At 41.4% G+C, this 14,366-nt stretch overlaps 1 protein-coding gene across 1 annotated transcript in view; it reads right to left on the bottom strand.

Moving 5' to 3' along the window:
• Positions 1-14,366, bottom strand: part of PREX2 (phosphatidylinositol-3,4,5-trisphosphate dependent Rac exchange factor 2) — a 422,278-nt gene that overhangs the window by 233,366 nt on the left and 174,546 nt on the right. Inside the window, exons 10-12 of the mRNA XM_073631775.1 lie at positions 10,060-10,204; positions 9,005-9,105; positions 3,448-3,551 (exon numbers count right to left, since the gene is read on the bottom strand). Coding sequence (XP_073487876.1) covers positions 3,448-3,551; positions 9,005-9,105; positions 10,060-10,204 — 350 coding nt within the window. The remainder of the gene's footprint in view (positions 1-3,447; positions 3,552-9,004; positions 9,106-10,059; positions 10,205-14,366) is intronic.

Genomic DNA, 14,366 nt, shown 5'->3' with positions numbered 1-14,366 from the left:
CACAAAATCATAAATTATAATATAATAAATAACTATAAATCATTTTCAAAAATAATAATATAATAATAATAATAATAAAACATTTTCAATAATGTAATCAACTCAAAAACACTGAAATTTGCTCAGTTACATAATTGTCGCTGTCATCACTTTCAGTGTCTGATGACGGATTTCCCCACGAATTACTATCGCTCAATTCTGCAAGTGTTCTTATTTACTATCGCTGTTTTCTAGCTGGTCTAAAACTGCTTTTGACGTAAAGGGACACTTTTTGCTTGCTATGGACATTCTCCAGTTTCCAGGCAGAAAGAACAGTATTTATGCTATAAAACTGCATGCAGGGCACTGCACAAAGCACTAGGGACAAAAAAGGAGGTGAAATAATTTGATACAGTAATGGAACCTGTAAGATTACAGTGTACTGTATGTGTTTTGTTTTTTGCACTTCTTGAATTTCCCGCCGGGCTTCGTCCCTGTGCGTTGCGACGCTCGCAGGGAATGGAGCCCGGCATACAGTACATTGGGCGGAAGACACAGGCGCCGCACACAGCAGGGGGACATCGCAGGATCCTGGGGACAAGGTAAGTAACTTTCCCTGGATACTGGGATGTAGCCTCGAGTGTGGCTCGGGGTTACCGCTTTTGATATGGAAAATTCACCCCGAGCCACACTCGGGAATACCGCTAAGAAGGTTAAAGTGTTTCTAAACAAAAAAACTAAAATTTGATATATCGCAGCTTTGCAGACCATAGATGCGGTGGCTGCATTCGTTTTCTTTATTTAAGGATTTCTTCCTGGTAATGCTGCCAGTAACACATTTCCTGTCCTAAAGTGACAATGTTCATGTTCCTGTGTACAGTGGACAGTGATGATGTTTGTGCTGTGATTTTTAAAGCACGGAAGAGTAAGGAGGCAGACGCACAACACCATAACTGCAGTTCATAGACCCCAGTTTTGATGTTGCAGGAAGCTGGAAATACGACACCTACTGTACATATTAACTGCACTTAGCAGAGCTTAGATCGCTCCTGATGTAATAACATATTGGCAGTGTGATTGTGAGTATTAAAGATTGAAAAGAACATAAAAATAGTGGTGCCTGGAGCTGGAATTAATGTGTGTTTTTACTAAACAGAAAAACTGTCAGTTGCTTTGCCATGTCTATAAATGCCCAGCGCTGTCTGACTTTTACATCTGGAGTGAAGGAAAGTATGTTACCAGTAGAAAGGGACGAGCAAACTGATTTGTAAAACAGGCAAATCCACAAACAGCAAATGTTTTTATTTTACTGTATAAATATATATGCAAATTTTTCAGCCTGAAACCATTTACATTTTACGATTCAGATTTTCCTTATTTGAAAAGTTAGAATCTCTGCAGAACAGATTATTATTGTTATAGTTATGTGTGCATAAACATCCAGGTGCAATAAAAAACAAGCAAATCAGCAATTTTCTTGATTTAATTATTGCTACCTGTAGTGATTGATCATATTTCATTTTCTAACCTGCAACAGAAAATATTAATACATTCCCTTGGATGGTTGTCATGGGTAACAGATTTTCCTGCCCATTCCTTATAATGCCAATCATGAATATATATATTTTTCTGTATACATATAGTATATCATCATTTTTCATAAATGTTTAATTGGGCCTCTGGGGACGGACTGCAGCAGAATTTTTGATGTTCCTTTAAAGCAGACCTTTCATTAAAATGCAAGTTCTGCTTATCTGGGAGACTCCCTCCCCCAAATAATAAAATGATCATAAAAGGCTAAAAAAATAAAATGACTTACCTTTGACACTGGTATCCAGTCACTGCCTGGAAAGCACTGGTGATATCACTGCTGTCTCCTGGGAGAAATGAGTACTCAAACACCCATGAGAATGCTCCCCTGCACTTAGTTCTGCTAGGTGGCAGCGGTAAGGCACAGTGACGTCACCAGCGCCTTTAGTAAGAGGTGGGAAGCTTAAATCCAAGGTAAGCATTTTTTTATTTCTTTTACCTCTATTGGTTTAGTTTTACTCTTTTATAAGTAGGACCTTGCATAAAGATGTGTAAGAACTGGACAAATTTTAAAATGTTACAAAGAATCCCAACTGAGATTCAGCTGCTGCTGAGAATCACGCTGTAAAGTTGTGGCAGCTTTTGCTCCCTAATCTTTAAAGTGTTTGTTACCCCAACATTTCATATTCCTGCTGTACAATGTGCTTGTATGAGAATGTGTCCTGTTCTCTTCGTATTGCCTTCTTTGTGAGAAATTCCTGGCATTCCTCTGCTTTCCTATTAAAAACTGACCACACTAAGCAGGAGAACACACAGTGGTCAGTTCTCTAGCTGTTCTGGGAACTCAGCCAGCTCTCCTACAATGATTAGACTTGTCCTGACACACCTCCCCTGTACAGCCATTCACAGGGAAGCTTAGTGTACTGTTGCTTCTCCTCCCCCCATCTCCTATGCAGCTGAGAATAGAGGGAATGTGATCACTTATAAAAAAAGGGAAAAATGGTAATTATAATTCATTATTTTTATATCTATGCACAAATGTCTTGCCTTTCATTTCTATTTTAAACTGAATGGGTTGTTTTACAAGGTAATCATTTACAATCACTTTAATCAATAATGGGATTTTACCTACTGAAAGGTAGACCTTTAAGGGGAAAAGGTAAGTTTCTTTCCCCTCCGACATGTGCACTGAAACTGCAGAAGAGCGTGATGAAGGTAAGCAGCAGGCTGGTAATTCAAAAGGTAAAGCCAGTGCCCTGGGGCATGGGGACTAATATAAACTAGAACAAGAACCCATATGTCCATAGCCCTCTAGCCACTGAAATAATGGCTTGTGTACTCACTGTACTGGACTAAGGAAACACATAATTCATGCTAAATTCAATTCAATGCAAAAAAAGGAAAAAACTGCCAGAGAGGTTACTATAGATCCACTGACGCAGCAGTTTATATTTGCCAATACTCAACAGCTTTGGATTAGCCCAATCAGGGTTGAATCATAAGCTTGGAGGATCTATTTGCCCATCTTTACACCGGAACATAGGTTAGGTGCATTAAAACAAAAGGTTCTCTATACTACCTGTTTCCTCCCACACTCTAAAGACATGCTGGTAGATTCATTGGATCCTATATAAATTGGCCCTAGTATGTGTATGTATGAATGTGTGTTAGGGACCTTAGAGTGTAAGCTCCTTGAGGGTAGGGACTGATGTGAATGTACAATATATGTAAAGCGTTGCGTAAATCGGCAGCGCTATATAAGTACCTGAAATAAAAATAAATAAATACACAGCAGATTTCGGTAGATGGGTAGACTTGATGTATGCTGTATACAATGAAAATGTATTAAATGACTTAGCAGTATTTTTCTACACCATCAGAAGCAGCAATTAAACAGGCAACAGTGAGCTGTGTTTGATGTTTGTTGATGATAATTACCTTTGATATTAAATCCTGCATTTCATTTCTTGGGTAGTAGGTCCCATCGTCATAACGAAACCGATATAACATCTGTTCTGATTTAAACTGGTGTTTATCTGTAACTGAATGAAGAATAGGAAAATAAGCATGGATCACAGAGATTTATTGAGGGGAGCATTCAGCTACACAGGGTGAATGGCAACATATAAATTGCAGCAAATAGGCTGTATCTCAGGTAACAGACAAAATATGGTGTTTCTCTTTATGCATGATCTGCATGATTAAAGACATAGCGTATGAAAGCTAAAAACTTTGTGTGATGAGCTGCAGTTTGTCAACATTGCAGAGAGCAAGCCCATTCAGTTGATCCCGATGACCGTAGTTCAATTCAGTAGTATCAATATCACTGGTAGAATAAACAGAGTTCCACTGCTAAAATAGGCATGCATAAGTGTGATTAGACCTTTATGCCGCATACACACGATCGGAATTTCAGCCTGCAAAAGACCGATGAGAGTTTTTCGTCGGAAAATGCGACCGTGTGTATGCTCCATCGGACTTTTGCTGGCCGAATTCCAGCCAGCAAAACATTGAGGCCATGTTCTTAATTTTTCGGTCGGAAAAAGTTCCTATCCGAAAATGCGATCGTCTGTGGCAATTCTGGCGCACAAAATTCCTACAAATGCTCGGAAACAATTTGACGCATGCTCGGAAGCACTGAACTTCATTTTCTCGGCTCGTCATAGTGTTTTACGTCACCGCATTCTTGACGGTCGTAAGTTTAGCAAACTTTTGCGTAACCGTGTGTATGCAAGGCAAACTTGAGCGGAATCCCATCGGAAAAGCCGTCATATCTTTTTCCGTCGAGAAGTCTGATCGTGTGTACGTGGCATTACTGTTTTTTGGGTGGCTAAGGACACTTGAGCAGTTGGTCTGCAGCCCATTCAAACCAGATCTGTCCCCTATAGTCTCTGCAGTGGCAGCCCATCCATTAGGGGTGCAAGGGCGCCCCCCCATCCATGCATCCGGCCCCCTAATCTATATGCGGGGCACCGAACGCATGTTTTTTTTTTTTTTTTTAAGCACGTGTTAGAGCCAGAGGCTCTAATAGGCTTCAAAAAAGTCATGTGACAATAGCAAGTGAATATGCGCTATTGTCACACTGATTCTCCTGCCGGCCAATCAGAAAGCGGATCCTGGGATCCTATTGGCCACCTAGGAGGAGGGAGGAAACGCACGGTTGCCGTGAGGAGACGCACGAGAAGTCGCCTGTCGTCCGGAGGGCAGCGCTGCTTGATGGGGTAAGTGCGGGGGCTGACCGACCAACTGATGGAGGGGGGTTGTGGGGAACCCAACCAACCGGGGGGGTGTGGCTGTGGTTGCATTGTTTGCCATCCCCCCACGCAAAAAAAACACCACCTGTCACTATATTACCAAAAGAATGAGCTTCAATGGCATCCCAGTCTTAGTCCGTAGGGTTCAATATTGAGTTGGCCCATCCTTTGCAGCTATAATAGCTCACCTCTTCTGGGAAGCCTGTCCACAAGGTTTAGGAGTATGTCTATGGGAATGTTTGACCATTCTTCCAGAAGCGCATTTGTGAGGTCAGGCACTGATGTTGGACGAGAAGACCTGGCTCACAGTCTCTGCTCTAATTCATCCCACAGGTGTTCTATCAGGTTGAGGTCAGGACAATCACGTTCCTCCACCCCAAACTCGCTCATTCATGTCTTTATGGATCTTTACGGATCTACAGCAACAAAGTCTTCTGCATTGAGACTAATAACTTACTGAACTGACTCAGAGGGAATCCAGAATAATATAACCACTGTATCATGCTACCAAAAATGTACTTGGCTAGAAACAGATGGTTTATGTTGATGCGTTTCACAAATTCTATTTTCAGTACAAGACAGCTGCAGACAGTCGTTAATGAAACGACTGTTTTGCCTATGCACTGGCTCTCATGGAATTACTGCTACTTTATGAGTTCAGTTAATCATTCTGTTCTGGAAATCTATAGTAATGAATCTATAAAACAATTACACATCAGCATTTACAGGCTGGCAGCTTGTGATGGATTGGAAGTGACAATGTAGATATGTAAAATGCTTTTCATATTTTGTAGAAAGAACTCACATGTCGTTCTCTAATTTACTGGACAAGCAATTAAAGTGAACTTGTCAGGAAGGAAAAACAGGAGATTCCATTGTTGACAGTGTTGGGGCTACGTGGACAGTGTACAGAGGAGTCACAGGCCTCTATATCTTAGACACCCTCTATGGGCTCCTTGTTGATGGGCTCTGCTATTTGTAGCTGCTGATTTTTAATTTTTGGAGGTGGGGGGTCGGAACTCCTCTTTAAGAACAAACCTACAGAACCCGGGGACTGCCTGTATACATTAAAATACAAAGGTTTGAGCTAACTTGGAAGATAGATTTTCAAACAGATAACTTTCAATTTTGGGCACTGTCTGAGTTTCTCAAAACTAATTGTTTTTCTATGGGTAATTGCTCCACTTTTCTGCCTCTGTATAAAAGCTGAAGAGAAAAAAAAATCATACCCATCACAATGACATACTTGCTTTAATTTTCCAGGAGATTGTAAGTTGAATTTGTATGCTTATTATAAGAAACACAAAGTTCCATCAGTCTTTATGTCTGAGCCTAACTGGTATTTATGACCAATTATTTTTCGATAACTAAAACCCAATGATTTAAGGATACATTAATAACATCTTAATTTTTGTTCTGTCATTTGAGATTGTTCATTGACATTCTAGGATGAAGAATAAACCGGAGCGCTGAAGAACCATTACAGGAAACAACAGCATTAATTACAATTTCTGAGCTGAAACAAAAGTGCTATTAGCTCCACTTCAGTAGAGAGCATCAAGATACAGACCCAAACAATTTCATTACATGATAGATGTATACAATGTTCCTGAAAACATCACTCAGGCAGGATAAAGCTGTGCTAAACAACTGAATAACAATATTTAGCAGTATTTACTTATTTGAAACTTTTATATAAAATTAGTACATATAAATTTAATGCACAGTTATATAACGCACAAAATACCATGACCTTAATGCCTAAGTGCAGCCAAAATCTCAAACAGAGAAATCAGCACAAGGGACATAACTTACAGTCAGTAGAACGTGTCTCTTGTGCTGATTCCTCTTCTGTTAGTGAAAATCTTCCTCCGTCCTGCCCTATCCGGTGACAGCCCATTCTTTGTATTAACCCTTGTCGCACCAAGAGATGGTGGGGGTTAATACAACGAATGGGCTGTCACAGGCTCTCATCAAGAAAACCTGACTATGCCTGCCCTTTCCTCCCAGATGTGCCATTACATTTACTACAGCGTCTATTAATGGAAAGTTATTTACAAAAGGAGGATGGGTAGATGATTGATGCCTTCTCCAGTCTCATTCATAGATTCGTAGTATATTCATAGTATAGCTTCTTTGAATGGAAGAGATGGGTCGGGCTCTTAGGGTCAGGCCATTAGTTGAATTAACCCTCACTGCACTGGAAGATTATGGCAGTGGGGGGGGGGGGGGTCAGGATGGAGGAAGGGGACACATCCTACTGACTGTAAGTTATTCCCCTTGTGCTGATGTTTTGTGTTGTATTTGGCTGCACCTAGGTTTTGATGCTAAACAAGAAAATATTAGAAAATACTTGTATATACCATATACTGTATTTCTGATATAAAGAAGATTTGGCTACACCTTAAAGAGGAACTGCAGTCTGCTCACATAATTTGTAAAAAAAAAAATCTTCGCCATTCTGAAGCTTCCTTCCAACCACTTACTTGCATATTATTTTATATATACTGTGATGGTTCTGTACTTGCAAAATATGCTGCAGAAATCTCCCTCCACAGAGTCTGGCTGCATCCATTTTAACTGTGGGCAGCTGACGCTGTTGCCTGTTCACTTCCTGGATTTACACAGACACACAGAGGCACACCTCCAGCTCTGTAGCTCTCAGTGGCCCACTCATTGACTCACCCCCCCCCCCCCTTCCTTCCTGGCAAACTCTCAGGAGAGTGAGGGAGAGAGCTGTGCATGATGTCATAAGCCTAGGCTTTTTACCAGACAAGAAACAGGAAGTGGGCTGTATAAGGTATTTACTAACAGAAAAAATATTTTACTATCCAAAGTTAAAACAACAAAGGCAGAAGATTTAATTGATGGAAAGATGAAACAATTACTGAAGTTCCACTTTAACGACAATTAAATCAAGACTAAAATAAGGATAAAGGTAGGCACCATCAAACTGTCTTTATTTCATTTTAGATATGTGCATAGATATGCACGGCACGTTTATATCACCCAAAAATCATCCAACAGTCTGATGATTTCTGGCAGAATGATAAAAGAACACATTTATAGGAGGACGCATGGGATATTTCTTCTTGCTGATGCTGATCCTCGATAATGCTGAACTCAGCAGTTTATACCAGAGAGGGAACAAAAAGAGATTATCAAAATCGTCTCTTAAGAGATCTGACAAAAGATTAAATCGGATTGGTTGTGATTGGTTGGCACATTTTGCACATCATCACTGCTCTTCAAATGAACAAAATTAGGATGATTTATGAAAGCTGTAAAAGGAGTAATGGGGAATTACAAAGCATTATGACACATAGTAGTAAGGATGCATTTACACTTGCAAGAACCCCCGCGAGTAGGCAGCCCCATTGAAAGCAATGAGAGGCTGCCGGTTCTCACAGCTAATCATGCCCTTTCACCTGTAATCACTCATACAGCCCTCACATGATCGGGACTGAACACAGGCAGTCTGTGTTCAAGGCCTATCAATCACATGTGATCACTGCCTGAGTGACTACTTACAAGTGGGCACAATACGCTGCAAGAGCCGGTAGCCTCCCATTGCTTTCAATGATGCTGGCTACTCACACATAAGAACTCCTGCTGGTGTTCCAGAAGCTGATCTCAGATAGAGTGCATTTGCAATTTTGAATGCACCCTAAATCAGAAGACATTTCTTTCCAGATCTATAGTTATTTAAACTACGAAAACTGCTATGGAAAGCTAAACCTTGCAGGCTACTCTTCGTACTGATTTGCTACAGACTCAGACTTAAACTGTTCTGGGTGCAAATCCCACCCCCTTATATTTACCTGAGCTCCATCTCAATCCAGAAATGTGCATGAGAGTAGGGTCTCTCGCTCCTCATTAGCTCACACAATAGCAGGAGCCTGTTGTCAATCACAGCAAGTGAGCCAATTAGGAGAGAGTAGGGCCGAACCATGCTCTGTGTGTGAATTATCAATGGCCATTCACAGGAGTGTGCCTGCTCAAGTGCCCTCATAGGAAGAGACTTGCTATTGGGGGCACTTGGCAGGGGGGAGGAGCGAGGACCACCGGTGGAGGGCCCAAAAAAAAGGGGGTCAGGGCTGCTCTGTGCAAAACAATTGCACAGAGCAGGTAAGTATAACATGTTTGTTTTTTATTTTATTTTTTTTAATTACAACTTTTAGAATCATTTTAACATGTTAGATATAAGATAGAAAAAGCCAAGATTATTGATGATACTTTACCATGATGGATAATTCCATTTTCCAGTAAAGCTTGACCAAGATTCACACCCTCTTCAGGTCTATTAATTTCTCCAATTTCAAGTAACCATTCCACAAATTCACTGTAAAATACCAGAAACAGGTCACTAACAGGAGCAATTATTCCAACATCAAGCTATTCTACCAACCAGACCCTGAAACCTAGTACCACTAGATAAACGACACAAATAAAAACAGCTCTGCAATTGCTAAGGACCCATTTACATCTATGTGTTGTGTGATGACACATTGTGGTGCCATTCATTCTGAATAGTACCTCAGTACAGAAAGGCAACACACATACAATGCAACACACTGCAACAAATGGCAACACACTATAGTGCATTAAAGCAAACATTCAGTGACATGTGTGATCTTTAGAACATTTTGGTGTTTTGAAAGCCCATTCGTTTCAATAGGTTGCCTTAACGCGATGCACATTATTGTGTGACATAACACATGTTAACCCATGGTCAATAATGCACTGCACAAATGTAAATGGGCCCTTATACATTGTTAATACAATTTTTTTTAAATGCAAGAAGTTTAAGTACCTGACCCTGACCTGGCATCAGCCTCTTGCAGTCAGCACAGTTCAGAGAGGGGAAGGGAAGATGCAGCGCAAGAAGTCAATTAGGTGTGTTGCAAAGCAAGGTGGATGCTGATAGGCGTAAAGATCAGAATGACAGAGATATGTGCTCATTAATGTGCTGCTTCTCATTGTACCGTCCAATGACAAGGTGGGGAAGGAGAGAAGACCTTTAAGTGAAGGTGAAACTACAATGGTAATAGTCAGATCTTCCCCCCACCGGGCAGGACCATGCTGTTTGAAAGAGCTGTGTAAATCTCAGAACTGAATGGACAAAAATACAAAAACCTTTGTCATGTAAAAAATCTCTCTGTTTAACTATGAAAAAATACCTTTAAACTATAAGTTTCAGATATATTACATTAAAAACTTACTTGCTGATTTTTTAAGTTATAAACCCTTTTCTTTATACATCCATTAACAAAGCTATAAAACCTGACCACTGTACCTTCCAAGGAAACATTTTGGGAAAGTGGTCAGCTTCTTCTTTCGGTCTTTGATTAGATTTCCATGTTTGCACATCATTTTATAAAGTCTTTCCCCCTGTTCTGATATCATCATCCAGGTGTCCTGCTCCATTCCCAAAGTCAAACCTAGAGAGCCAGAAAAACATTAAAAGTTCAGTGTTTTCTTTTTGGTGCCAGTTGACAAAAACCCATATTCTCAGTAGGCTCACCAGACTGTTATATACATGATCTTCATTAAACGTATCTAAACCCAAGAACAAAAACTCTCTTTTTGTGCTTTTTCCCCCTTTGAATAATACACTTGCTGTCCTACGTTGACAATGCTTGCTTTCTGTACTGTATCTATGAAGGAACAGGAAATGTGTTATTACTACAAAACACCTCACCATCTCCTCATTTCCATAAGTTAGAGGTGAACTGGCCAGGGTGGAAAACACTGCTCTCACTGATATCAGAGAGTTTAATGCAGGATAGACAGAGTGCACTGAAATGTACATGCTCGCTGGAATACCGATAGGATCGTCACTTTTCATAGATATCTGTACATCAGACTACAAAATAGGACAACTGAGGAGGAAATAGAGAGAGAGGGATTTGGTTTCAAAGCAGGAACAGTCCCCCTAAATGAGGCACAGTCGGAAGGTATGTTGTCCCTATTTTTGGAACCCAATCTCTCTGTACCTCTTTCCTCCTCAATTGTCCCTCTTGGTCTGATGTACAGATATCTATGGAGATGTACCATTCCACTACTAAAAGTGGTATTGTGCATTAAACCTTAAAGTGATTGTAAGGGTAATTTTCTTTTTTTTAAAATAACAAACATATCATACTTACCTCCACTGTGCAGCTCGTTTTGCACAGAGTGGCCCCAAACCTGCTCTTCTGGGGTCCCCCAGCGGCTCTCGCGGATCCTCCCCGCATCAGATAACCTCCTGGGAGAAGCGCTCTCCCAGGGGATTACCTTGCGCGCATGCTCCCGAGTCCAGCATTCGGCGTCCATAGAGGCCGAATGCAGGACTCGGCCCCGCCCCCTGGCACCCGCGTCATTGGATTTGATTGACAGCAGCGGGAGCCAATGGCTGCGCTGCTATCAATCTATCCAATCAAGAGACAGGAGCCTGTGGAGAGAGAGAGACAACGCGTCCCCGCCGACTGAATGAGGGGGTTCAGGTAAGTAAAACGGGGGGGCTGGGGGGCCAGTGACTGCCAGGTATTTTTCCACCTTAATGCATAGGATGCATTAAGGTGAAAAAACACGAACCTTTACAACCCCTTTAATACTATCTCTAAATTATCTTGTTTGCTATTTTGAAAAGCCAGTATAAAGGCAAAGTAATGGAGGAAAAAACCTGCATATAACTAATTATGTTTGGTATATACATTCTGTATGTGTTGTGCTATCCAACAATTAAAGCGCAAATGCATACATTAATATAAAAACTACATCAAGTGAAGTATGCAACATAAATAAATATATACAGTACATACAGTATCTCACAAAAGTGAGTACACCCCTCACATTTTTGTAAATATTTTATTATATCTTTCCATGTGACAACACTGAAGAAATTACACTTTCCTACAATGTAAAGTAGTAAGTGTACAGCTTGTATAACAGTGTGAATTTGCTGTCCCCTCAAAATAACTCAACACACAGCCATTAATGTCTAAACCGCTGGCAACAAAAGTGAGTACACCCCTAAGTGAAAATTGTAATGATATCACGTACTGGACACACGAAAGCTGTAGCTAGCGGCCATGTTGTCGGGAAACCTTACGGCGGCCATGACAGCTTTGGCTAACAGTTAAACATTGCAGTAGAAATCTGAACCCCCTCCCTCCTTCCTTATTTCCAGGAATTTATAGGCTTATACTTCAAAGGAGCTGTTATCTCAACATAGATAAAGCAGAACCAGGCTAGGTCAGTAAAAACAGTTAATGTCTGCCTGACAGGATGTCTAGGCCTGTCGTAAAACTGTCACCCTCTCAATTCAGAGAACCAACAGGTCATAAATACCTTAATGCACATAAAGCTTAAACAGTTGAGGATAGTTCTGAAATTTCAGCATGTTTCATAACTTCCAAATTAATAATAGCACAGCCATAATACGGACATATTTAGTTTTCTCAGATAATTTGTAACGTTTCAAGTCTAGACACCCCTATGTCAGATCATATGGGATGCCACTGGTACCCCTTATTCCTCCTATGTAAACTAGACATTGGAGACCTGGCATGTGTGTATTTATTTTGAAGCAAATGTCACGCTGATCAATAATATGGATATTCGCAGTCTGTAAACAGTAGAGATGCAGAGATATGAATATGTAACACAAAGTGTACCTGGGACTGAATGAATATAGAGACCTCCCAGCAACCAAACCCTAAACAAGATGACCAGACGATTGGTCCCTGGTCGCTGCCAACACCCCTTTGATCTGACAGAAAAGAGGAGATGACAAGACAATGGTCAGTTCTCCTTTTACCATCCAAGCAGGAAAATCTGCCAAGTTTGAGAACCGATTACCCAGCTCATTGATCAAACTCTGATCAACCACGGCCATTAATTGCAAGCATTCTTCCTCCCCAATTCTACCTTATTTCTTGGTGGCTGTATATTGTCTTTATCTCTTTGAAACATCTTTTCTGTAAATATTTTATTTGCACCAACTTTGACCTTTTCATATTATACCCTTATGTTGAAAAGTGTTAACCTTGTCTCTAAAGCTCTTAATGCAAGCTATAAACGAACCTGTCTCTTGAAGAGCGCCATTGTTGTAGAGTAAGGCCTCGGAGCAGACCTGTCTGTGGTGGGAGTGTGTGTTGCAGACGCTTATTCTAAAATCATACTTGGTATTGCTAAAATTACCAGTCTCCCCCGGCTCAGTCTTTTAAACTGGGGGTGGTGGCAGTTAAAGGGTTAATTGCGTAATTAGCCCAGTGACAATCGCTCTCAGGCTGCTGGCACCTAGATTGTGTTCCCGCAAGCTGGAAAATCTTTGTAATGGGTGCAGCTGAGAATGGCATTGTTACGTAAGTGACAGCATGGTTTGAGTTAGGCCGGTCCTTAGTCATGAGTTAGTGAGGAGGGCAGGGATCTGACACCCGCGTTCGTCACAAAAATGTCCAAATTGGGCCCAATTAGCCATTTTCCCTCCCCAGTGTCATGTGACTCGTTAGGTCTCAGGTGTGAATGGAGAGCAGATGTGTTAAATTTGGTGTTATCACTCCCACTCTCTTATACTGGTCTATGGAAGTTCAACATGGCACCTCATGGCAAAAAACTCTCTGAGGATCTGAAAAAAAGAATTGTTGCTCTACATAAAGATGGCCTAGGCTATAAGAAGATTGCCAAGACCCTGAAACTAAGCTGCAGCACGGTGGCCAAGACCATACAGTGGTTTAACAGGACAGGTTCCGCTCAGAACAGGCCTCACCATAGTTGACCAAAGAAGTTGAGTGCATGTGCTCATGGTTATGTCCAAAAGTTGTCTATGGGAAATAAATGTATGAGTGCTGCCAGCATTGCTGCAGAGGTTGAAGGGGTGGGGGGGTCAGCCTGTCAGTGATCAGACCATACGCCGCACACTGCATCAAATTGGTCTGCATGGCTGTCATCCCAGAAGGAAGCCTCTTCTAAAAATTATGCACAAGAAAGCACACAAACAGTTTGCTGAAGACAAGCAGACTAAGGACACGGATTACTGGAACCATGTCCTGTGGTCTGATGAGACCAAGATAAACTTATTTGGTTCAGATGATGTCAAGTGTGTGTGGCAGCAACTAGGTGAGGAGTACAAAGACACATGTGTCTTGCCTACAGTCAAGCATGGTGGTGGGAGTGTCATGGTCTGGGGCTGCATGAGTGCTGCCGGCACTGGGAAACTACAGTACATTGAAGGAACCATGAATGCCAGCATGTACTGTGACATACTGAAGCCGAGCATGATCCCCTCCCTTCAGAGACTGGGCCTCAGGGCAGTATTCCAATATGATAACAATCCAAAACACACCTCCAAGACAACCACTGCCTTGCTAAAGAAGATGAGGGTAAAGGTAATGGACTGGCCAAGCATGTCTCCAGACCTAAACCTTATTGAGCATTTGTGGGGCATCCTCAAATGGAAGGTAAAAGAGCGCAAGGTCTCTCACATCCACCAACTCAGTGAGGTCATCATGGAGGAGTGAAAGAAGACTCCAGTGGCAACCTGTGAAACTCTGGTGAACTCCATGCTTAAGAGGGTTAAGGCAGTGCTGTAAAATAATGGTGGCCACACAAAATATTGAC

The sequence above is a fragment of the Aquarana catesbeiana genome, linkage group LG05, assembly GCF_042186555.1.
Source record: "Aquarana catesbeiana isolate 2022-GZ linkage group LG05, ASM4218655v1, whole genome shotgun sequence".
Classification (NCBI taxonomy): domain Eukaryota; kingdom Metazoa; phylum Chordata; class Amphibia; order Anura; family Ranidae; genus Aquarana; species Aquarana catesbeiana.
Note: the sequence above shows the minus strand (reverse complement) of the source record. Positions and strands in the feature narration are given on the sequence as shown.